General features: G+C 41.1%; 1 protein-coding gene across 3 annotated transcripts in view; it reads right to left on the reverse strand.

The window, feature by feature from the left end:
- Nucleotides 1-1,498: 1,498 nt before the first annotated feature.
- TRAM1 (translocation associated membrane protein 1) overlaps nt 1,499-26,927 on the reverse strand; it is a 30,596-nt gene continuing 5,167 nt past the window's right edge. For all 3 annotated transcript variants that reach the window (XM_068396356.1, XM_068396354.1, XM_068396355.1), the window contains exons 3-11: nt 20,449-20,570; nt 20,130-20,246; nt 19,216-19,274; nt 18,736-18,820; nt 8,170-8,240; nt 7,976-8,080; nt 7,244-7,387; nt 6,075-6,235; nt 1,499-3,264 (exon numbers count right to left, since the gene is read on the reverse strand). In XM_068396356.1, coding sequence (XP_068252457.1) covers nt 3,191-3,264; nt 6,075-6,235; nt 7,244-7,387; nt 7,976-8,080; nt 8,170-8,240; nt 18,736-18,820; nt 19,216-19,274; nt 20,130-20,246; nt 20,449-20,499 — 867 coding nt within the window. In that variant the 5' untranslated portion in view covers nt 20,500-20,570 and the 3' untranslated portion in view covers nt 1,499-3,190. The remainder of the gene's footprint in view (nt 3,265-6,074; nt 6,236-7,243; nt 7,388-7,975; nt 8,081-8,169; nt 8,241-18,735; nt 18,821-19,215; nt 19,275-20,129; nt 20,247-20,448; nt 20,571-26,927) is intronic.

The following is a 26,927-nucleotide window of genomic DNA, read 5'->3' on the forward strand; positions in this document are numbered from 1 at the left end:
TTCTCTGCATGGCAAATCCCTTGATCATTCCTAAGCCCGGGCATGGGATCACCCAAAAAGCAGTATTTCCAAATAGCCACGTTCAGGAATAATTCACCCAGGGAAATCAAATCTTTGCAACTAGCCAAGAGGAGAAAGTGTCCGGATAAAAACAAAACAAAACCTCTGAAAATTAATTTCAGCCACTCTGCATTCCTTGTTTGCACTTTGAAGTTACATATAATTAGTAAAATACTGGTTTGATAGTAGATTCTGGCACATAAACCAAACATACATTGGGGGTGGGGGGAGGAAAGGCTTGAAATCATCTGTTGTAAGTCTTGAAAAGTTCTGACAAGATGGGGCAGGAAGAAGGGGGCTGAACAAAAAAAAAAACAACCAAACCCTATCCACAGTCTGTATCAACTACTCAATTCCAATCCATCTACACGGACAAAGCCTTCTCTTTGTGGGACCTGGTAACTGAGCAGGATAAATTACTACAGCCTAAGCAAAAATTATTCCATTAGGCACAGGAATATAATAATGAGGTCTTCAGTCATTTCCATTTCTAATTTTCCTGATTCCATAATTAAGAAAACATGATTAGACAACTAATCTTCTTCCAGCTTACTGAATCCCAGATTACAAACAGAGAGCCAAAATGCAGTAACATTTGAAAATCAGTTTTAAGCAATTCAAAAGAAGTTATCCAGGCAAACAATAATCTTATGCCAAAACAAATAATATCAAACTGGAAACAGAAGTCTCAAAATCTTCTAAATTCATGGGGGTTTCCACCCCAAGGTAGGAAATGAAAAATTATTGCTTTTGCCTCATCATATTTTTAGTTATTACATGAGACAAAATAAACTGGCTTTCAATACCCTATCCAAATTCTAGAACAACTGAAATTATTGTCTATTACTTCGCAGAAAGCAACAACTCCTATAAGGCAAGGATGAAGATTAAGCCATTACGGAAACAAAAGTGCTTTTTTCAAAGTCCAAAGGCCAAGAACGACCATAAGGCCAAAAGGAGACAAAAAGCAACGTCAGAATTAACAGGCAAGAATATACTCTTTTGAAGTTTTTGGAAGTGAACCTGAAGTTCACATTTCAAGACTACTGTGCCAAAGAATGAGATTTAGAGAAACAGTTTGCCTTATGGAAACAACTATTACAACACTCAGACTCCAGTAAATCTTAAAGATCTCAAGAAGTACCTTAAATGCTCCCTTCGTAATATGTTCCTCCACCCTTTATGATTGTGACAGCCCCAGGACAACCAGATATCACAAGCAAACTGATTTAAGAGTCAAAGTACCAGACTAGAAACTGTAAAAATTTGCCCCTTTTGGCTTAAGGTACAACTTGAGAGCAAGGCAGACAGAATCTGTGAATGTCTTTTCAGAAACAACGGACATAAAACATGATTTTGTGCAGCAAGTATTCATGTATGCAATTCCCTCAAAATCTTCGAGTTCCAATTTTCCAGTTTCATGGTCAGATCAGAGAGATTCAGTTTCACCACTTGAGTTTTATTTCTTCAAACCAAGATACGGTATAGCTACTTCCACTGAAGCAGACGGGGCATATTACACGGCATGCTGCCTCAGAGCACTCAAGTTAAGCAAGTCCAAGTCTGTCAAGTCCACTTGAGGAACTATGAAGTAAGTACTCAGGAACTGTGATGGAAATTAGCTGAAACATATAATAAATTATACTGCAATAACTCTAAATAGCACTAAATGATTGAAGAATGGATCATTACTTGTAGTCAAGATTTTGTACTAGAAATGTTTATTCTTCATAGTAAGCAACCAAACTGTAGAAGATACAGAATGCATATTTATTATTTTGTTGGGTATAAACTCCACTCTAATAACAGTTTTTAATTAAAACTATTTTATTTATCAGCTTGATTGCTCATAATTACTTCTCTCAATCAATAAGCAGTCCAATACTTGGGTTAACTTGAAAGACTAATTTAGCAACTTCTTAAGACTGAATTAGATCTCTAACTCATTCTCATAAGTGAAATGGACTGAATTATACCCATTACAAAAGGGTACAGAGGAAACATATTAAACTGGAAAATTAATAGGACAAAGCTTCACACTTAATACAATTCTGAAAGACAGATAATGGAAAAAATCTTAAATTAAGATTTTGCCAGTTGTAGCAAAGGGCACAATAAATCAATTTTAAGAAGTTGTAGCTTTTAAATATTTTTTCATAAAAATATATGTAGGAGAAATCAAACTATTTCCTAACAGAGGTGAAACAAAGCAAAGCAGTTAAAATAAAGGAATGTTTCTCATAACTTGATCCATTTATCTAACAAATTCCCTCTTCATGGAGCATTAACTGCCTCCTAAAAAAATCACAACATCACACTGTGACCACCTCCATCCTCTAAAATCAGACAAGTTTTCAAAGAAGGTCCAACGCACACTAATTCTCCAAGATACGTACACTTTAAAAGCACAGACAGGAGTTAACAGCGCTACTCAAATCAACTCCTTCTATGATCACACACGCTCCTTTCTAAGTTTCAAGTGCTAAAGCTATATCTCAAAAAGGTTTTTTGTTCCTTGTAAGAGATCTCTAACCAACAGACAATAAGACTCTGCAACATCTCCAATTAGTTCAGTTTTGTTTTAATGATATGGGGCAATTCTTAGTGCAGACATTGTGTAGCTAATAACTACAAAATAAAGAGGTTTATTGGTGTGGTCTCAGAATCCCAATTTGAACTGTAAATTTGAATCTTGGTAATTAACTGAAAAGCCAGAGTATCTGAAAATGCATACTAAGTCTTTACTTCAATTTTGCAATACTTCTTGAAGAACTTGGAAAAAGTGAAGTTGGTAGAACAGTATATATCACTAAGATTACAAAAACTGGAAGGAAATAATACATTGCAACAGTGATCCTCATTAAGTGAAGTTACTTCACCACAATAAGTTTAAAAAAGTGTCAATGTTATTTAAAAAGTGTTGTATCCCCCCCCCAAGTATTTGAAGACAGATAAACCTTTTTCCTTAGTCAAAATGGCTTTTAAAAAAAGTTTCTCAAAACAACAGCAATAATCAAAAACCATGAACTGTATTTTCTTTAATCCATAACATCTCTAGTGCTGAAGGGCCATCCATGTAAAAAGCAGATTCTTTGGGGACATTAGTCAATTAACTTAATAAAACCCAGTTTTACGAGGATTTATCCTTCCTGCTACGAGGCGAGTCTGCTCCATTTGAGGTCACTGTTCCATTTATTCCATTTTCTAGAAAAAAGAAGAAATATTTTGTATTTTCAAATACAATGAGACACTTTATATTTTATTACATTTTTGTAGGTCCTATGCAAAGTCTTCTATCTTCTTTGTTAAATCTCATAATTATCATTCACAATGCAACAGTATAATGAAGCTTTTACAAAGTGCAAAATTTAAAGTTTACTATGATAAAGTTCAGTTTCCTGACATGGCCAGACACTGAAATGTGTCCATTATATACATTTAGACTGAAAATCAAGACCAGCTATACTACCTCTATCCCACTTCTGGGCCAACCTAAAGGTCTCAAGAGTTTTAATTTGTACAAGTACCACAGTGACTATTTGATAGCACAAGTGCACCCCAGAACAATGATCCACAATCTATAGATTTATAACGCACACAACTTACAGGAAAATGGAGCTACATGATATTACTGTGAATTAAAAGTATCCCCTTTATTCAGTGTCACCACAACCCAAGGAAGCAGAGATGTTGCCTGACAGTAACCATATTTATAAAACAGATGTGAAGAGCAGAGTGCATAGCCAGGTATAATGCTTCCTGCTTAACATCTCTGCTCTGACTTACAGTATCATTCTAATTTCAAGCAACCTTTGTGGTTTTTTTTGTACAAATAACTGGTTAAATTAATGTTTTCCATGTGCAGATTCATTGCAGATCACCACAGAGTGTGGCCAATCCACAATAACAACTGTTGATCTCCCTCTCTCTCCCCTACTACACCCAAATGCTCCCGTTTATGCAAACAAGCAGCTCGAAAAAAAAAAAAAGTAAAATCAGAAACATACGTGAGAATGAGACCAGACATAGGCCCAATTAGTAACACAGGAACAGTCAAAGTCTATCCAACATATTTGGTTGTAAACGACACACCATTTTAAGCCTACATAAGGTGGTATTTGGATATTCTTCAAAAAGTTTGTGTTACTCTTAAATCAAGAAGCTTACAAACAATGAGCTATACCCAAGCCAGCTAATTGAAATCATATTTTCTTAAACAGCTAAGTCAAAACAAGTGAAAGTTAAAACAAAGAACAAGAATCAGCATATGCCTGCGTACCCCACCTACCTCACCAGCAGGATTTTTCTACTGTCATTTCTTGCTTTTGGCACAGTCTAAAAGTAACACATTTTATTATGCCCTGGCTCCCAAAAATCCATCCAACCACAAAGAAAAAAACCCACTGTTTTAAACAGTTTAACTGCATATATTACTCTTTAAAAAACACTGTCCTGCTGCATCTTGTGCGAGTGTTCCGAACTGGTAACGTTACAGAAATCTTCAAAACAGAAGAATATGAAACAACACTAACCTTTTGGATTTTAAAGTTCTTTTCTTTACATTTAAAATAAGTTGTAAAATTCCCCAGTCTTTAAGACAGGCATAGTTCAATTTTTTTGTGAATTAAACCACAAGTCAAATTAACTGCCTTTTTTTACTATCCTTTTACCACTTGCAAGTCTCTATTGAAGTTGAGTGAAAACCAGCAAATTCACCAAATTACATGAAAGAAATAGTTTAAGATATTTTTAAAAGCTACTGCATTTTTGACTCACTGATTAAAAAGCCATTTAACTTAATGCTTTAAAAATATTTCTCATAGAAGATTTAAATTAATTCCACAAAAAACATAGTAAGACACAATGAACATGAAGGTCCAATTAAGTAGGACACCTACATAGGAAACTACCTCTACTCAATTAATATAAAATCCAACTGGATTTTCTGATGAAAACAAAAAACCCCAACAACACACAAAAGCCAAATTGTGATAATTACAAATCATCAAAAGGAAGTATAGAAATACTCTAAAGCACAACTGTAATAAAAAAGAAACCTGAAAAAAAATTAGAAAAAAATCACTTAATTGATCTGACTACAAATCTTAGTTCTCAGTGCAAATGGTCTTCACACATTACATTCAATAGATCAAAAAGTGGAACAGGTTGGCAATACATGAATGGTAGCAAAGGATCATGCTGAAATAAGCTTCTGAAATGACTCAAGCAGTTTCAAAAAAGTGCACACGTTATTCAAGCTAACAATTAAATACACTGAAGTTTAGCTGTTGTTACAACAGAAATACTGAAGTGTGGGGATTTTTTTTTTTTTTTTTTTTAAATGGAGCATATAATTTTCCTTGGAGGAAAAAAGCATTCAGCTCATCTTTCATGCCCTTTCCATAAAAAGAGCACGACATAATCAAAAAGTCAGACCTGGAGTCATTAGTTCATTTCCAAATGCTTCTACACAGGTTTAGAGTAGTAAATAGTTATTACCTCCCCTTAAAAGAAGTATCAAAATTCAATTTTTAGTAAAACCAGTCCAATAGAAGTTTATTTACTGGATCATCAAACCATCTCCTTGCCCTAAAACCTCAGAGTTTAGTAGCAATGAAAAGCAAGCTTGAAATTAATTGCAAGAAAAATTTGGAAGTAATTGGTTATGAGAACAGATCTAAAATGTGTCTGTTCCCTTTTCATAAGGGAACAAAACATAAGCGTGACACATTTTGCTCAAGTGATAAAATTAGACATAATAAAAATCTCACGTTTCATTAACTAAACAAATGGTAATTCCTTCATTCAGTCAATTAGAAGAGAAAAATCAAACAATTAATATAAAAAAAACCCAACCCACAACAATATTCACCAATAGTGTTTCTGTAACTGAGTCATCTCACTTGCAAGTGAAACATAAAATCTTTCTTTAGCAATTATATTTAAAAAAGGCTCTCCATTACCTAAAGTTGTTTTCGAGAAGTCAAGGCAACAGGAAAACAGAAAATACACACCTCTCTCTTTTCTAGAGGTCTTTCCTTTAGCTGTTACGAACTTCTTTTTCACTGACTGAGGCTGAGAAGAAGAATGCTCTCTCCACCGCCGAAGCTGGAAATTAATGAACTTCCACATCATAAATGCTTGAGCCATGCAGATGGAGGCCAGCACACTGATTCTAGAAACAAAACACAGGTAAAGGTTTATCAGTAAGTTTATCTCATTATTCAAATAGAAAAGGAAAGTAGAACACAACCTCAAATAGTTTTTTGTACGTCAAACTGCTTTTTTACTCCGGTTCCTCAAATGTATTAGCGTGATTCCCTCTAGATAACATGAATTAGTAAAAGTTCAAGGTGGTGTTTGGTTTGTGGTTTTGTTTGTTTGTTTTTTGGGGTTTGTTTTGTTTTGTTTTGGTTTTTTTTTGGTGAGTTTCACCCCCTCCTCCTAGTAACATCCATTTTCTAAACCATGCAAGAGTTAGCTCACACAGGGTGACTGGGCTTAGCACAGCTGAACAAAACTAGATACACAGTGAGAGTGAAGTCTTTGCTCCTCCATCAAAACTGGGAAGCACTAGAATTCTTTCCTGCTTTCTCCTTTCTCAGTATTACTGTCAAGGTACCAGGTATTAACAGCTGAAAATGGTTTAAGAGAGTCTTGCAGTTCTGAGTATCAATTCTGCAGGGTAATGCTGACATTGTCAATGTTTTAATAACTTCCTTTTCTAGATTTAATTCATAAAAAGGCCAGGTGGCTGGCTGAACATTCTGCACATCGCATAGCAGCAACAGGAGCCGTAATAAAGGCAGAGAAAGAGGTAGGAATCTTCAACCAGGACCAAAGATGCTCTGGGCACAATGCCTTGACCTCTATAGATAAACTCACTGCAATTACATCTAGAATTCAATTCACTAACTCTAAAACATTTGAAAGTAAACTCTGTAACTGGATATTCCTTTTAATTCTGTTTTTTTTTCTGAGTTACAGATGAATTACAGATTTCTCAGCTGTAGACTGTAAATTCTTCAATTCATTTCACCGTGCCTTAAAAGTTTGTTACAGAAGCTATTCCTATTGATTCTCTCGGTTGCATGAAAACACTTAACCATTCAGAATTACCAGCATTAATACCTTTTATATTGTGTATTTAACATGCTTAAGAACCGTTCCAAGGTCACCATACCTAACAGCCAGGATATTAAAGTTTCCAGTACTGAAATTCAGCTGCTGATCTTCTGCTCTTGCCAGTCCAAAGCCAAAAGTGAGGACCGAGAGAATCAAGGTGAGAAGTCTTCCCAAAACAAAAAGAACTGCCCATAGTGAAAATCTACAAAGAAAAGCATCACAAACACTAAATGACTTTTCCATTCTCAAGTACTAACAATGCAAATGTTTACTCTTCACCATGCGAATTCCTCCGAAATTTAAGAACTTACCTACATTCATTATTTTGCACCTATCCTAGTCTTGTATCTCTAGTACTCATAGAACACAAAAAGCAAGAAAAGCCCTGCCTCACAATCTTTTTCTACAAACCAAAAGTATGTTCTGAAAACTAATTTCAACTCAACGGAAAGTTCTTTCCATTGCTATTAGAACATAAGCACGTTACTAGTTCCTATAGAACTGTCTGTATTAGCAACCTATGCTGTTCCTTTCTCTACAATTTTTTTTTTTAAATACTAGTACATAGCATAAGATTTTATTTCATTTTATACCACTACTAACATTTACTTAAATAGGCGAATAAGGTAAAAAAATAGTTGTTTTAGAGATATAAATACTAAAACTAGCCTGGAGAACTGTGGCCTCTAAGGAAACACTGTTTGAAGTTGCTTGTAATTTTGGTTTCTGGTTAACTGTACAAGGCTTTGAGACAGAAATTCCATTAATTTAAAAGATAAAGACTACTTACCCTTTCTGGTATCTTTCATCACTGAAGTAGAAAAGACGGGATATGTGGAAAAGAAATTCAACGAAGTAATGCAATACCAGAAGAACAAGTCCAAGATGGGTCAGACTATCAAAACAAATAAAACAAACATTCAGACATTTTGTTAGATGTTTAAGATAGTGAATGAAGCCAGCAAAAATTTACAATTGACTTACTTCAGGAGATAGGCTCCAGCAATATGAAAGAGATAAAGTCCAATGTAGACAATCTGGCGAAAGATATCTTCCTATTGGGAAGAAAAAAAAGTAACTATGTGTTATACACAATATTATAGATTATTGTACAATGTTACATTATTATTACAAACTATTCCCCAGTCTTGGAAATTCTTGGTTTATCAGCTACCTTAACGTGGCCTGTTCTGGCACTGAATTACTCAGCCTAGATCATCCAATTCCACACATAACTTATTGCTTACTTACCAATAACATCTGGTATCTTAGACATACCCTATTGTGAGAAAATGCATCAAACATCAAAAAGATGCTTTTTAAAAGGGCCCATTTTTATTTGAGATGACTACTGTGAATTTGTACTAGTTATTACAATACTTATTTGGTATGTATTACTGTACCACCAGATAACCTCCTACAGTTCCATGTGTTTGCTGCCCATCAGATTCCATCAGATTGCTACAGAAATAAAATAACAGTCCATGAATCAAAATGAAAAGGCTTCCAAGTGTTGACGTCTATTTTAAAAATTCAAGATCATCCAAGATTCTGGCAGACTTGCTGGCAAATACAGAGAATAATGTTATTAACCAGTCGTGCTAAGTCACACGGTCATACTTCAAGTTAGGTTTGAGACAGCCCCATTCAACTGAACATTTCATGGAGATGAAATAATAAAAGAGGAAGAGACATGAATTCAAGTATAGACACACAGCACATGGAAAGCAGAAGGTGCCATCTGTGAACAGAAGAATCACTAAAGGATGCTAGATCACAATAAAAATCTGTCTTGAAGTGGTATGCAGGGTATATTCAGTTGTGCTTAAGAAACTCCTACTTTTTGGAGAGACTCCCTAAACTTCAAGCAATGGGCTCCAGCTTTGTCTTGTATACATATATTTAAAAAAAAAGGCCTAAAAATTTAATCTTGTTAAGATCTATGCTATGTTATGCAATACTCCATCTCAAAGCTAACAAAAGCACAGAATCCAACGCTTGTGACAACAGTGAACACCACACACACACAAAGAGCAAGAGAACAGATAAAGGCCTACTCTAAATGATCTGAAAGAAAACAGAAACTGAGTTCTTTCAGACAGATTAGCAAATAGTCAGTACAAATGCTCAGTTTCTCAAAGTCCTACCAGGACGAGCCTTTTGCACTTTATCTTCAGAATTGAGGTAACATTTAAATAGCCCATGCTGCCTGCTTAGACAAACTGTCAGAGACTGAATGGCTACTGGAATAATGCAGGTGGAGGTATACACTACTATACAGAAAGCCGAGTTAAGAACTTTTCTCGTCTACGTCAGCAGTACAGACAACTAGAGCTGAGTAAAAGAAGCCAGTTTCTTCAAGAGAAGGAATAAGGCAGAGAAGCCAAGATGGCAGAGGTTAAACTGTGGTGAAAGAAATATCAACTATGAACTTACTAAAACAAATGAACTATCACTCTTAAAACTTAATGCAAAAGATAAGAGAGCAAAATTCCAAGCAGTGACCCCAGAAAACACTACTATTCAACATACAGCACTTCTGCCACTTGTGACAGCTTTCTGGAAGTTGTGTTAAAAAAACTCCACAGTTGGGTATGAAGTAAAATTCGAGAGATATCACTAGCGCAATATGGGAACATAGCTGCAGTGTATCTGCAAAACATCAGTGTTTATACTGCATCAGATCAGCATGAAAACAAAGCAACTCAGTACTATTTTCCCAAGCCTCTTACAGGCTCTTGAACACAGACCTACGGTTACGTTAACACGTATGTTTCATTTTCTTGACTACAGCAGAACTCTGGCAGCAGAGATGCAGCCTAGCCACAGAGCAACAACAGAATCACAGAATGATATGGGTTGGAAGGGACCTTTATAGATCATCTAGTTCCAACCCCTCCTGCCATAGGCAGGGACATCTTTCACTAGATAAGGCTTCTTAAAGCCCCATCCAGCCTGGCCTTGAACACTTCCAGTGAAGGGGCATCCACAACTTCTCTGGGCAACTCTGGGTTCCAGTTTCTCACCACCCTCATTGTAAAGAGTTTTCTATCTAATGTAAATCTAACCTCTTTCAGATTAAAATCACTGTGCCTTGTCCTTTCACTACAGTCCCTGGATAAGAAGTCTTTCCCCATCTTTCTTATAAGCCCCCTTCAAATACTGACAGGCCGCAATAAGGTCTTCCCAGAGCCTTCTCTGCTCCAGGCTGAACAACTGCAACTCTTTCAGCCTTTCTTCATAGGAGAGGTGCTCCAGCCGTTTCATCATTTTTGTGGCCCTCCTCTGGACTTGCTCCAACAGCTCCGTGTCTTTCTTGTGCTGGGGACCCCAGAGCTGGACGCAGTACTCCTGGTGGGGTCTCATCAGAGCAGAGTAGAGGGGGAGAATCACCTCCCTCAACCTGCTGCCCAAGCTTCTTCTAATGTGTCACATCCAGCTTTTCATCCACCAGTGCCCCCAAGTCCTTCTCCACAGGGCTGCTCTCAATCCCTTCACGCTCCAGCATGTATTGATACCGGGGGTTGCCCCGACCCACGTGCAGGATCTTGCACTTGGCCTTGTTGAACCTCATGAAGTTCACAAGGGCCCAACTCCTCAAACCTGTCAGGATGCCTCTGATCACACCCCTTGCCTCAAGCAAACCAACCACACCACTCAGCTTGGTGTCATCTGCAAATTTGCTGAGGGTGCACTCGATCCCACTATGTCATTGATGAAGATATTAAATAGCATTGGTCCCAATACAGACCCTTGAAGAACATCACTTGTTACTGGTTTCCACTTGGACGTTGAGCCACTACCTGTAACTCTCTGGAAGCAGCCATCCAGCCAGTTCCTTATCCATCTAACAGTCCATCCATCAAATCCATCTCTCTCCAAGTGGGGAACCGTATCAAAAGCCTTAACAGAAGTTCAGGTAGATGACATCAGTAGCTCTTCCCTCATCCACTGATGCAATCACTCCACCATAGAAGGCCACTAAATTACACAAGTATGATTTGCCCTTGGTGAAGTCATGTTGAAGAGTTTAAAACATAACAGTTTAAAAAGGAAACTGCATATGCAAAATGAACCTGAGCAAAAAAGATGCAAAGAGACTACTTAAATTGGTCCAAGGTGGCAAAAAGCATGCTGCAAAAAAATCTATAGTAAACTCAGTTTTGAGAACCCCAACAGAGAAAAGTCTTAGGGGGAAAAGGATTCTGTTAAAAATTGAGCATTGAAAAATCTCAATATACAACTAACCAGAACTTCTGCTGAGGACAGTGGTACTTAAATCAAATCCCCGAGTTTAATATTCCTTGGATTTACCAAATTACTCACTGATCATATTCTACGCCTGTATGACGATTCATGAAGCAATTCTAGATTTCAATGAGACTAGAATTCAGACTACTAATTACAATAAAGAAAAAAAAAAAAGAGTTTGAAAAGAAAATCTCACATTCATTTGCTCAAGTGAAAATTATTTTAGAAGATGACAAACACTAGTAATTTTTATTTACTCAACAGATGTGTCCTGGTTTGGCCCAAACCAGGCCAATTAGTCTTAAAGAAACCAAGGTCACTGCTAAATTCCTCACTGCTTATGAGTGAAGAGCCGAAGGGGGGGATCACACCTGCAGGGAGGAGCAGACAGGGCAGGTGACCCAAGATTGACCAACGAGGTATTCCATCCCATACACGTCATTCTCACTTTCCTATTTATCACTAACCCACTGCCTCCTGGAGGTGGGGCCCAGGAGGGAGGGGCCCTCCTGTCTCCCACTGATTGGTACCAGCTTTGCCAATTCTCCAGTTAAAAGCCTGCAGGTGTGAGGGCAGGGGAGCTACTGCATTTTCCCCTCTGCTTGTGCTGGGGGGAGCAACTCTGCCTGAGGAGGATTTCTAAGCTCTCGATCTTGGTTTTGTATTTGTATATATTTGATTATTTCTATTATTCTTATTATACTCTTTTTCATTGTTATAGTTTATTAAAACTGTTTTAACTTTCCAACCCATAAGTCTCTCTCCCTTTTCCCTTTCCCTTAGGGTGGGGGGGGGGGGAAGAGGGTTAACAGAGAGCATCTGCCACCTGGTTAATAGCTGGCCCAGCTTTAAACCATGACAGATTTATTGGTGCCCAATGTGGGGCAAGAGAGAAGCTCCAACAGGTTGCTCTGATAAGTTGAATCCTGGCTCTGGTGGGAGGAGACCCAGAGAGCTCAGCTGAAAGAGTATCAGATTTCTTCCTTTGAGATTTACAAGGGGTTGGAAATTAAAACAGATAGTGAAGATGGTGATGTCATTTTTGAATGCTGTGTTATCTTTTTATAGAGTTTCTTTCACAGTTGAGTATTGCAATGATGCCTTACCTGCCATGGGCACTGTGTTATTGCTTGCTTCTTATGAATGTTTACATGCAGTTTAGCAGTGGGCGCTGGTAGAAATGTATTGTTTTGGTATGGGGTTTGATACTGATTTATGCTGTGATAAACTGGGCAGTTCCTATTCCGATCTCTCATCTCTATGACACAATGATGGGCAGCTTTAATCGCGAATCAGTAGCAGCGACTTCATCTGCACGCTCCAGGCGTCCTTTAGCTGATTCTGTTAATGATTACATGTCCAGTTTTACTTCGGGAAATAGTACCTTCTCCTTTTCTGCCAAGCTGATTCCACTAGATTTTGCAAAATTAGGATGGTGCTGTCTAGGTGGCATGTTTTTATTTTTGGTTGTCCTGAATGTGTTTCTGATGTGGGATAAGATTAAATATCGGTGCAGGGACAGTTGTAGGTGTTATGTAGCCACCTCAGATCCTACAGCGTGTGCTGCTACTACAGCCACTAAATCCACTGAAACCTTGGCAGCCTGCACCACAGCTGCTACACCCCCCAAGATGGCCACTGCAGCTATTCAGACTCTAACGAGTCTCAGCACTCCCATGACAGCCACTGCATCTACTCAGACCCCAGCATCTACTGAATCTGTACCAATTGCTCCTGTAACCAGGAAGAAATACCAAAAGAAATCAGCTTGTGAAGAGAAGGATGATGACTCAGAGCCTTCTAAGGCAGAGCCATCATATGACCCAGGTGAGGGCCCTTCTCAGGCAGAGTTAGGGCCTGACACAGATGGGGGTTTCCTCGATAGTCCTTTTAAAGCAGATCCATCACAGAAGAAAGGTCCTTCTAAAGCAGAACTATCACAAGAGGAGGACTCGGATGTAGAGATAACCTACCACTCCTTATCTCTGAAGGACCTGAGAAATACAAGGAAAGACTTCAGCCGTTATGACGGTGAACCTATTATTACCTGGCTGCTCCGATGCTGGGATAATGGGGCAGACAGCATGCAATTAGATGGCAGAGAAGCCAGACAGTTGGGATCCCTGTCCAGAGATGGTGGTATTGATAAGGCGCTCGCAAGAAAGTCAAACACTATCAGTCTCTGGAGGTGACTCTTGTCAGCTGTAAAGAGCAGGTATCCCTATAAAGATGATGTTATGAGCCACCTAAGCAAATGGACCACTATAGAAAAAGGTATTAACTACCTTAGAGAACTAGCTGTGCAAGAGATCATTTATAGACACCCACGGGAAGTTGTAGATCCTGATGAAGTGGAATGCAACCGATCCATGTTCCGGAAGGTTGTGAAGAATGCTCCACCAACATATACCGATACATTGTCAATATTAGTATGGGGAGAAGATGATATGGCACGTTCTACTGTGGGTGAAATGGCTAACTGTATGCGACAGTATGAAGATAGTATTTCTTCCCCACTGCATGCACGCATCTCGGCTGTGGAAAAACTGACTAAGGAAAACAAGGACTCATTTAAACAACTGTCAGACAAACTGTCCAAGATCGAGAATAAACTTGACTCTCTACCTACACAGGCGCGCGTTGCAGCTGTTAAGAGAAAACGTTCTCCTACAGGACCAGCTCAAAGGAAACGGGACACGTCACGAGGTATCCTGTGGTTTGCCCTGCGTGGTTATGGGGAGGACATAAGCAGATGGCATGGACAACCTACCAGTACCCTACAGGCACGAGTACGTGAGTTGCAAGCTAAAAGAAATACCAGAGAGAATTTTTCTAGAAAGATGGCTGCTCCAGTTACCAGTGAGCAGGACCCCAGTCAGGGTAGATAGGCCTCAAATCCCTTTTTCCCAAGTGTGAATAGGAGAAATGAAGGTCCAGTCCCCGTGAGCAGCACGAATCTATTTCTTAATTAGGGGGGCCCTGCCTCCAGCCAGGTGGAGGAGAGGGACAACCGAGTTTATTGGACTGTGTGGATTCGATGGCCTGGCACATCAAAACCACAAAGGTATCGAGCCTTGGTAGACACTGGTGCACAGTGCACCCTAATGCCATCGGATCATAAAGGGGAAGAATCTATCAGTATTTCAGGAGTAATAGGAGGATCTCAAGTGTTATCTGTATTGGAGGCCGAAGTGAGCCTAACTAAAAATGAATGGAAAAAGCACCCCATTGTGACTGGCCCAGATGCTCCGTGCATCCTTGGCATAGACTACCTCAAGAGAGGGTATTTTAAGGACCCAAAAGGGTATAGATGGGCCTTTGGTATAGCAGCTGTAGAGACTGAGGACATTAAACAGCTGTCTACCTTGCCTGGCCTCTCAGAAGATCCTTCTGTTGTGGGGTTGCTGAAGGTTGAAGAACAACAGGTGCCAATTGCTACTGCCACGGTGCACCGACGACAATATCGCACCATTCCAGACTCCCTGATCCCCATTCATAAAGTGATTAGACAATTAGAAAATCAAGGAGTGACTGGCAAGACTCGCTCACCCTTTAATAGTCCTATATGGCCAGTGTGAAAGTCTGATGGAGAATGGAGATTAACTGTGGACTATCGTGGCCTAAATGAAGTTACACCACCGCTGAGTGCTGCTGTGCCAGACATGCTAGAACTTCAATACGAACTGGAGTCAAAGGCAGCCAAGTGGTATGCCACCATAGACATAGCTAATGCATTTTTCTCTATTCCTTTGGCACCAAAGTGCAGGCCACAATTTGCTTTTACCTGGAGAGGTATCCAGTATACCTGGAATCGACTGCCCCAGGGGTGGAAACACAGTCCTACTATTTGCCATGGACTGATCCAGACTGCACTAGAAAAGGGTGGAGCTCCAGAACATTTGCAATACATTCATGACATCATTGTATGGGGCGATACAGCAGCAGAAGTTTTTGACAAAGGGAAGAAAATAATCCAAATTCTTCTGAAAGCTGGTTTTGCCATAAAAAGAGGCAAGGTCAAGGGACCTGCCCGGGAGATCCAGTTTTTAGGGATTAAATGGCAAGATGGGTGTCGCCAGATCCTGATAGCTGTTATTTTGTTGATCACCTCTATGTCCCCACCAACTAACAAAAAGGAAACACAAGCCTTCTCAGGCGTTGTGGGTTTCTGGAGAATGCATATTCCAGATTAGAGCCAGATTGTACACCCTCTTTATCAAGTGACCAGAAAGAAGAATGATTTTCAGTGGGGCCCTGAACAACAACAGGCTTTTGAACAGATTAAACAAGAGATTGTGCATGCAGTAGCCCTTGGACCAGTCTGTACGGGACAAGATGTTAAAAATGTGCTCTACACCGCAGCTGGGGACAATGGTCCTACCTGGAGCCTCTGGCAGAAAGTGCCAGGGGAGACTCGAGGTCGACCCCTAGGATTTTGGAGTCGAGGATACAAGGGCTCCGAGGCCAATTACACCCCGACTGAAAAAGAGATACTGGCAGCATATGAAGGAGTTAGAGCTGCTTCAGAGGTAATTGGTACTGAAGCACAACTTCAGCACAACTGGCACCTCGATTACCAGTACTAGGCTGGATGTTCAAGGGCAAGGTTCCCACTACCCATCATGCAACTGATGCTACATGGAGTAAATGGATTGCATTAATTACACAGAGGGCTCGAATAGAAAACCCTAATCGCCCAGGAATCTTAGAAGTGATCATGGACTGGCCAGAAGGCAAAGACTTCGGAATGCCACCAGAAAAGGAGGTGACACGTGCTGAAGAAGCCCCACCATATAATGAACTACCAGAGGATGAGAAGCAGTATGCCCTGTTCACCGATGGATCCTGCCGTCTTGTAGGAAAGCATCGGAAGTGGAAAGCTGCTGTATGGAGTCCCATACGATGAGTCACAGAAGCCACAGAAGGACAAGGTGAATCAAGTCAATTTGCAGAGGTAAAAGCCATCCAGCTGGCTTTAGACATTGCTGAGCGAGAAAAGTGGCCAAGGCTGTATCTTTATGCTGACTCATGGATGGTAGCAAATGCCTTGTGGGGGTGGTTAAAGCAGTGGAAGCGAAGCAACTGGCAGCGCAAAGGTAAACCTATTTGGGCTGCTGAATTGTGGCAAGATATTGCTGCTCGGCTAGAGAAACTAGTTGTGAAGGTACGTCATGCAGATGCTCATGTACCTAAAAGTCGGGCAACTGAGGAACATCGAAACGACCAACAAGCGGATCAGGCTGCTAAAGTGTTCCAAATAGATTTGGACTGGGAACATAAAGGTGAACTATTTTTAGCTCGGTGGGCTCATGACACTTCAGGTCATCAAGGGAGAGATGCAACATACAGATGGGCTCGTGACCGAGGGGTGGACTTAACTATGGACTCTATTGCACAGGTTATCCATGATTGTGAAACATGCGCCGCAATTAAGCAAGCCAAACGGTTAAAACCTTTGTGGTATGGGGGACGGTGGTTGAAATATAAATATGGGGAGGCCTGGCAAATTGACTACATCACACTCCCTCAAACCCGCCAGGGTAAACTCTATGTGCTTACCATGGTGGAAGCGACCACCGGATGGTTGGAAACATACTCTGTGCCCCATGCCACTGCCCGGAACACTATTCTGGGCCTCGAAAAGCAAATCTTGTGGCGACACGGCACGCCAGAGAGAATTGAGTCGGACAATGGGACTCATTTCAAAAACAGTCTCATAGACAACTGGGCCAAAGAGCATGGCATCGAATGGGTATATCGCATCCCCTATCATGCACCAGCCTCTGGGAAAATTGAATGGTATAATGGGCTGTTAAAAACTACCCTGAAAGCAATGGGGGGTGGAACCTTTAAAAACTGGGATAAGCATCTAGCACAAGCTACCTGGTTAGTTAACACCAGGGGATCTATCAATCGAGCTGGCCCTGCTCAGTCAGACCTTCTACATACAGTAGAAGGAGATAAAGTCCCTGTGGTGCATGAAAGGAATCTATTGGGAAAAACTGTCTGGGTTCTTCCTGCAACGGGCAAAGGTAAACCCATTCGTGGGATTGCTTTTGCTCAGGGACCTGGATGTACTTGGTGGGTGGTGTTGCAAGATGGTGAAGCCCGATGTGTCCCTGAAGGTGATCTGATTCTGGGTGAGACTACTTAATTCTGAACTGTATGTTCTTGCTGCATAAGTGTCTTTCAGGTTAAGACAGTGGTGATGAGACTGGAGCTAGCTGCAAGTGGCGTCCAGTAACCTCCTCGAGACTGACATTTTGAACCTGCAACCCGTGGGCATGAACCGTGACAAAACTCATACCATGTCTCCTGCCCTGAGAGACTGCTAGCCAGATGGAAACCCACAATCCTGAACTAAATGAACTTAATGAACTTTTTGCATAAAGATGAATCATAAACTAGTGATATGTGTATATATATTTGAAAATGAAAAGGTAGTGGTGATCTGAGTATGACGTGAATGGTATGGAATAAGGGGTGGAATGTCCTGGTTTGGCCCAAACCAGGCCAATTAGTCTTAGAGAAACCAAGGTCACTGCTAAATTCCTCACTGCTTATGAGTGAAGAGCCGAAGGGGGGGATCACACCTGCAGGGAGGAGCAGACAGGGCAGGTGACCCAAGATTGACCAAAAAGGTATTCCATCCCATACATGTCATTCTCACTTTCCTGTTTATCATTAACCCACTGCCTCCTGGAGGTGGGGCCCAGGAGGGAGGGGCCCTCCTGTCTCCCACTGATTGGTACCAGCTTTGCCAATTCTCCAGTTAAAAGCCTGCAGGTGTGAGGGCAGGGGGAGCTACTGCATTTTCCCCTCTGCCTGTGCTGGGGGGAGCAACTCTGCCCAAGGAGGATTTCTAAGCTCTCGATCTTGGTTTTGTATTTGTATATATTTGATTATTTCTATTATTCTTATTATACTCTTTTTCATTGTTATAGTTTATTAAAACTGTTTTAACTTTCCAACCCGTAAGTCTCTCTCCCTTTTCCCTTTCCCTTAGGGTGGCGGGGGGAAGGGGGCTAACAGAGAGCGTCTGCCACCAGGTTAATAGCCAGCCCAGCTTTAAACCGTGACAAGATGTACAGCAATTTTACTGCAGGATTTAACTTAAACCCCTACCTTCTCACATACATTTGAGAACCCAAAATTCCATCAGGAAAAATAGGTAACACAAATAAGAACAGGGTTTGAAATCTAGGATAATGCATTACTCTGGAAGTCCAAAAGAAAGTAACTATTCCACTGTTCAAGTTGCTTTGTTTGGAGTTCTTTTGATTTTCATTTTGAACTTACTTTTTTAGTTTTCTGGAAGTACAATTCTGGAAAAGCATGAAACCAGTATGCCAACTGTAAGATGTAGAAAAACTTCATTTGAAACCTGTACAATACAGCAAGAATTGAAGAATATTACTTTTTATTGATGACCTTAAAACATTTCAAAAACTTTCTAGCAAACACATTTAATCACTCTCTAAAAAAAGAAAAACATAGATCCTTCTAGCCAGCCAACTCAACAGTAAGATTTAAAAAAAAAAATCATTAAGATAAATAAAGCTTGCAAAAACTTAATTCTTTAAATAATACCTACAGAAAGAGAATTCTGTATGCCACAAACTGACAGAGAATCAAGCTCCTCCATAAATACGAGCAAAAATACGTTAGTGACTAATGTAGTTTTACAGACTACTTCTTCTACACAGATTGTATGTGACACATCCTAAGTTTACAAAACTCCTTCCTCTCCCCAACAATTCTCTGAAGAAGAGGCCTTACGGAATCAGAGTGTGCGGATAGTCCCTCCACAGAGAGGTTGGGTCTGATATATAGTTCTCCTAAAAAAAAACAACAAAAAAACCCAATAAATCTTCAAAGATGCTACTTCCTAGTCAGAAATAATGAAAGAATATACATACATGTATGTATTTATGTATATGTGTGTGTACATACAAACATGCACACATCTACACACAGAAGTAAAAGCTGCAGATCAATATATTTCCTTTTACAAAAACCAAACAACCAACAAAACGAACAAACAAACGACAGCTGTATTGGCTTAGAAAAATAAAAAGCAACCAAACAAATGAAGCATTCATTCAAGATAGAGTGTCCTTATAAGATGGAGCTTATTTCAGCATCACTACAGCATAAGTCTTCCCTTGTAAACTGCTGACAAGCTCTGAGCTTGACCAAGGAAAGTTTTTTTCAGGAGTCATTATGTTAAGGGAAAAAAAAAAATCATATTCTTCCCCTTTTTGAAACTGAGCTCATACACATCCAGCCACTAGCAAAGAGCACGTCCGCTGAAAGCACAAACTCACCTGAGCCAACAGCAATCTGTCCACACACCCATTCCCTAAGCTGCCAAAATGCTATGTATGATGCTTTTTTAACATATATTTTATGCTAGTAAGCCAACACAGAAAAACTACAGAGAATGAAGTACCATAATAGAGTTAAAAAGTTTTACCTTATTCAGTTGATAGTAAATCAAATTAACTCTGATCAATAGTAATACTATAGGACTTTATACTCAGTGATGACTACAACCTACACAGAATCCCTAAACTTGTCCCTGCTTTAATATTAAAACCAGCTAAAAACAGAAAAATAAGCCGAAAACTTATTTACCATCATCATAAGTCAAGTTTTTGACATTTCATAATACACATAGAAATCATACTTACAGAGACAAGAATACTTGTTCCCCAAACACAGGAGAAAAGGTAGAATGCACTAAGTTGCCCAGACTCATTGAACTTGCTATGCTTTGTTTTTGAAAAGTGCATTTTCCTGTTAATTTTCTGAAATGAAAGTCCATTGTTATTTATATGCTGTAGTACTTAACATTTACCTGTTAACTGCATTAGAACATCTAAAAGTTTCAATGTATGTTTTAACAGTTAAAAGCTTTAATGCAAAAGTTTACTTTTAAGTTAATAGCCTTAAAGTCTAATTAAAACCTGACAATTATCTTGATGAAAGGAATTAATATTTTGTACTTACATCCAGTACATACTCCTGAATTATAGCATGTATGATTATTGCTACAAGCATGTAAAAGAAAATTGTAGCCAAGTCTTTGATGCCATAATGATAGAGAGAGATTGTTTCTGCAGATTGTTCTTCTAAAAGACAAAAAGAATTAACTGTTGTTAGGCACCAATACAGTTTAGCGGCCAATAACTTTGTTTCTTAAAGTGAAACCTTTCAAAAAGTAGTAGTTTGTAGTCAGCTGAAGAAACAGAAGTCAAACTGAACTGCCATCACCAGATTGTTTACAGCCATCTTCTCTATCACATCACAAACTAAATATGATTCCGGAAAGATGTACTACAAAAATGAAAACTTAGGTGCACTTAGGAAGCTTACCCAAAAGCATTGAAAGGGGACTATAAAATTATGTTGAACTATCACCCCGCTTTGACTAGTGAAGATTGTCACTTGCAAAATCACAGTAAGAACTAACATGAACTTATCTGCCAGTCAGATGGTGTTTGACCACTAATGATGAATCCAGCAGAACAGAAACATTGTCCCTAACCTAATTAATTAAAATGGAGGTTTACTAAAAATAAAGTGAAGTCCTTGAAGATTGCTTATTATCTACTCAAATTGACAAATTCACTTACCCTCAGACTAGAAAGTACAGCATACTAATAATGTCTGAATACACTGTCTCATAACTAACCTCCTGCAAGATTGTCCTGGTTTGGCTCAAACCAGGCCAAATAGTCTTAGAGAACCCAAGGTCACTGCTTATGAGTAAAGAGCCGAAGGGGGTTGTACCTGCAGGGAGTAGTGGACGGGGCAGGTGACCCAGGATTGACCAGCAAGGTATTCCATCCCATACATGTCATTCTCACTTTCCTGTTTATCACTAACCCACTGCCTCCTGGAGGTGGGGCCCAGGAGGGAGGGGCCCTCCTGTCTCCCACTGATTGGTACCAGCTTTGCCAAATCTCCAGTTAAAAGCCTGCAGGTGTGATGGCAGTGGAGCTTTTGCATTTTGCCCTCTGCCCGTGCTGGGTGGAGCTACTGCATTTTGCTCTCTGTCTGTGCTGGGGGGAGGTACTGCCTTTTCCCCTCTGCCTGTACTGGGGGGAGCAATTCTGCCTGAGGAGGATTTCCAAGCTCTTGATCTTGGTTTTGTACATATTTGTATATATTTGGTTATTTCTATTATTATTGTTATTATATTCTTTTTCATTATTATAGTTTATTAAAACTGTTTTAACTTTCCAACCCATAAGTCTCTCTCCCTTTTCCCTTTCCCTTTCCCTTAGGTGGGGGGGAGAGGGTTAACAGAGAGCATCTGCCACCTGGTTAATAGCTGGCCCAGCTTTAAACCGTGACAGATTTATTGGCGCCCAACGTGGGGCTCGAGAGAAGCTCCAACAGGTTACTCTGATAAGTTGAATCCTGGCTCTAGTGGGAGGAGACACAGAGAGCTCAGCTGAGAGAATATCACATTTCTTCCTTTGAGATTTACAAGGGGTTGGAAAGTTAAAACAGATAGTGAAGATGGTGATGTCATTTTTGAATGCTGTGTTATCTCATCTTTTTATGGAGTTTCTTTCACAGTTGAGTATTGCAATGATGCCTTACCTGCTGTGGGCACTGTGTTATTGCTTGCTTCTTATGAATGTTTACATGCAGTTTAGCAGTGGGCGCTGGTCGAAATGTATTGTTTTGGTATGGGGTTTGATACTGATTTATGCTGTGATAAACTGGGCAGTTAATATTCCGATCTCTTATCTCTATGACACAATGATGGGCAGCTTTAATCGCGAATCAGTAGCAGCAACTTCATCTGCACGCTCCAAGCGTCCTTTAGCTGATTCTGTTAATGATTACACTTCCAGTTTTACTTCGGGAAATAGCACCTTCTCCTTTTCTGCCAAGCTGATTCCACTAGATTTTGCGAAATTAGGATGGTGCTGTCTAGGTGGCATGTTTTTATTTTTGGTTGTCCTGAATGTGTTTCTGATGTGGGATAAGATTAAATATCGATGCAGGGACAGTTGTAGGTGTTATGCAGCCACCTCAGATCCTACAGTGTGTACTGCCGCTACAGCCACTAAACCCACTGAAACCTCAGCAGCCTGTACCACAGCTGCTACACCCCCCAAGATGGCCACTGCAGCTACTCAGACTCTCAGCACTCCCACGACAGCCACTGCATCTACTCAGACTCCAGCATCTATCGAATCTGTACCAATTGCTCCTGTAACCAGGAAGAAATACCAAAAGAAATCAGCTCGTGAAGTGAAGGATGATGACTCAGAGCCTTCTAAGGCAGAGCCATCATATGACCCAGGTGAGGGCCCTTCTCAGGCAGAGTTAGGGCCTGACACAGATGGGGGTTTCCTCGATCGTCCTTTTAAAGCAGACCCATCACGGAAGAAAGGCCCTTCTAAAGCAGAACTATCACAAGAGGACTCGGACGTAGAGATAACCTACCACTCCTTATCCCTGAAGGACCTGAGAAATATAAGGAAAGACTTCAGCCGTTATGACAGTGAACCTATTATTACCTGGTTGCTCCGATGCTGGGATAATGGGGCAGACAGCATGCAATTGGATGGCAGAGAAGCCAGACAGTTGGGATCCCTGTCCAGAGATGGTGGTATTGATAAAGCGCTCGCAAGAAAGTCAAACACTGTCAGTCTCTGGAGGCGACTCTTGTCAGCTGTAAAGAGCAGGTATCCCTATAAAGATGATGTTATGAGCCACCTAAGCAAATGGACCACTATAGAAAAAGGTATTAACTACCTTAGAGAACTGGCTGTGCAAGAGATCATTTATAGACACCCACGGGACATTGTAGATCCTGTAGATCCTGATGAAGTGGAATGCAACCGATCCATGTTCCGGAAGGTTGTGAAGAATGCTCCACCGACATATACCCATACATTGTCAATATTAGTATGGGGAGAAGATGATATGGCACATTCTACTGTGGGCGAAATGGCTAACTGTATGAGACAGTATGAAGATAGTATTTCTTCCCCACTGCAGGCCCGTGTCTCGGCTGTGGAAAAACTGACTAAGGAAAACAAGGACTCATTTAAACAACTGTCAGACAAACTGTCCAGGATCGAGAATAAACTTGACTCTCTACCTACACAGGCCCGCGTTGCAGCTGTTAGGAGAAAACGCTCTCCTACAGGACCAGCTCAAAGGAAACGGAACACATCACGAGGTATCCTGTGGTTTGCCCTGCGTGGTTATGGGGAGGACATGAGCAGATGGCATGGACAACCTACCAGTACCCTACAGGCACGAGTACGTGAGTTGCAAGCTAAAAGAAATACCAGAGAGAATTTTTCTAGGAGGATGGTTGCTCCAGTTACCAGTGAGCAGGACCCCAGTCAGGGGAGATGGGCCTCAAATCACTTTTTCCCAAGTGTGAATAGGAGAAATGAAGGTCCAGTCCCTGTGAGCAGCATGAATCCATTTCTTAATTAGGGGGGCCCTGCCTCCAGCCAGGTGGAGGAGAGGGACAACCGGATTTATTGGACTGTGTGGATTCGATGGCCTGGCACATTAAAACCACAAAGGTATCGAGCCCTGGTAGACACTGGTGCACAGTGCACCCTAATGCCATCGGATCATAAAGGGGCAGAATCTATCAGTATTTCAGGAGTAACAGGAGGATCTCAAGTGTTATCTGTATTGGAGGCCGAAGTGAGCCTAACTAAAAATGAATGGAAAAAGCACCCCATTGTGACTGGCCCAGATGCTCCGTGCATCCTTGGCATAGACTACCTCAAGAGAGGGTATTTTAAGGACCCAAAAGGGTACAGGTGGGCCTTTGGTATAGCAGCTGTAGAGACTGAGGACATTAAACAGCTGTCTACCTTGCCTGGCCTCTCAGAAGATCCTTCTGTTGTGGGGTTGCTGAAGGTTGAAGAACAACAGGTGCCAATTGCTACTACCACGGTGCACCGACGACAATATCGCACCAATCGAGACTCCCTGATCCCCATTCATAAACTGATTAGACAATTAGAAAATCAAGGAGTGATTACCAAGACTCGCTCACCCTTTAATAGTCCTATATGGCCAGTGCGAAAGTCTGATGGAGAATGGAGATTAACTGTGGACTATCGTGGCCTAAATGAAGTTACGCCACCGCTGAGTGCTGCTGTGCCAGACATGCTAGAACTTCAATACGAACTGGAGTCAAAGGCAGCCAAGTGGTACGCCACCATAGACATTGCTAATGCCTTTTTCTCTATTCCTTTGGCACCAAAGTGCAGGCCACAGTTTGCTTTTACCTGGAGAGGTATCCAGTATACCTGGAATCGACTGCCCCAGGGGTGGAAACACAGTCCTACTATTTGCCATGGACTGATCCAGACTGCACTAGAAAAGGGTGGAGCTCCAGAACATTTGCAATACATTGATGACATCATTGTGTGGGGTGATACAGCAGCAGAAGTTTTTGACAAAGGGGAGAAAATAATCCAAATTCTTCTGAAAGCTGGTTTTGCCATAAAAAGGGGCAAGGTCAAGGGACCTGCCCGGGAGATCCAGTTTTTAGGGATTAAATGGCAAGATGGGCGTCGCCAGATCCCGATAGAGGTGATCAACAAAATAACAGCAATGTCCGCACCAACTAACAAAAAGGAAACACAAGCCTTCTTAGGTGTTGTGGGTTTCTGGAGAATGCATATTCCAGATTACAGCCAGATTGTACGCCCTCTTTATCAAGTGACCAGAAAGAAGAATGATTTTCAGTGGGGCCCTGAACAACGACAGGCTTTTGAACAGATTAAACAAGAGATTGTGCATGCAGTAGCCCTTGGACCAGTCCGTACGGGACAAGATGTTAAAAATGTGCTCTACACCGCAGCTGGGGACAATGGTCCTACCTGGAGCCTCTGGCAGAAAGTGCCAGGGGAGACTCGAGGTCGACCCCTAGGATTTTGGAGTCGAGGATACAAGGGCTCCGAGGCCAATTACACTCCAACTGAAAAAGAGATACTGGCAGCATATGAAGGAGTTAGAGCTGCTTCAGAGGTAATTGGTACTGAAGCACAACTTCTCCTAGCACCTCGACTACCAGTACTAGGCTGGATGTTCAAGGGTAAGGTTCCCACTACCCATCATGCAACTGATGCGACGTGGAGTAAATGGATTGCATTAATTACGCAGAGGGCTCGAATAGGAAACCCTAATCGCCCAGGAATCTTAGAAGTAATCATGGACTGGCCAGAAGGCAAAGACTTCGGAATGCCACCAGAAAAGGAGGTGACACGTGCTGAAGAAGCCCCACCATATAATGAACTACCAGAGGATGAGAAGCAGTATGCGCTGTTCACCGATGGATCCTGCCGTCTTGTAGGAAAGCATCGGAAGTGGAAAGCTGCTGTATGGAGTCCTATACGACGAGTCACAGAAGCCACAGAAGGACAAGGTGAATCAAGTCAATTTGCAGAAGTAAAAGCCATCCAGCTGGCTTTAGACATTGCTAAACGAGAAAAGTGGCCAAGGCTGTATCTTTATACTGACTCATGGATGGTGGCAAATGCCTTGTGGGGGTGGTTAAAGCAGTGGAAGCAAAGCAACTGGCAGCGCAAAGGGAAACCTATTTGGGCTGCTAAATTGTGGCAAGATATTGCTGCTCGGCTAGAGAAACTAGTCGTGAAGGCACGTCATGTAGATGCTCACGTACCTAAAAGTCGGGCAACTGAGGAACATCGAAACAACCAACAAGCGGATCAAGCTGCTAAAGTGTTCCAAATAGATTTGGACTGGGAACACAAAGGTGAACTATTTTTAGCTCGGTGGGCTCATGACACTTCAGGTCATCAAGGGAGAGATGCAACATACAGATGGGCTCGTGACCGAGGGGTGGACTTAACCATGGACTCTATTGCACAGGTTATCCATGATTGTGAAACATGCGCCGCAATTAAGCAAGCCAAACGGTTAAAACCTTTGTGGTATGGGGGACGGTGGTTGAAATATAAATATGGGGAGGCCTGGCAAATTGACTATATCACACTCCCTCAAACCCGCCAGGGTAAACGCTATGTGCTTACCATGGTGGAGGCGACCACCGGATGGTTGGAAACATACTCTGTGCCCCATGCCACTGCCCGGAACACTATTCTGGGCCTCGAAAAGCAAATCTTGTGGCGACATGGCACGCCAGAGAGAATTGAGTCGGACAATGGGACTCATTTCAAAAACAGTCTCACAGACAACTGGGCCAAAGAGCATGGCATCGAATGGGTATATCACATCCCCTATCATGCACCAGCCTCTGGGAAAATTGAACGGTATAATGGGCTGTTAAAAACTACCCTGAAAGCAATGGGGGGGTGGAACCTTTAAAAACTGGGATAAACATCTGGCACAAGCTACCTGGTTAGTTAACACCAGGGGATCTATCAATCGAGCTGGCCCTGCTCAGTCAGACCTTCTACATACAGTAGAAGGAGATAAAGTCCCTGTGGTGCATGAAAGGAATC

Source organism: Nyctibius grandis, chromosome 3 (genome assembly GCF_013368605.1).
Source record: "Nyctibius grandis isolate bNycGra1 chromosome 3, bNycGra1.pri, whole genome shotgun sequence".
NCBI classification, from domain to species: domain Eukaryota; kingdom Metazoa; phylum Chordata; class Aves; order Nyctibiiformes; family Nyctibiidae; genus Nyctibius; species Nyctibius grandis.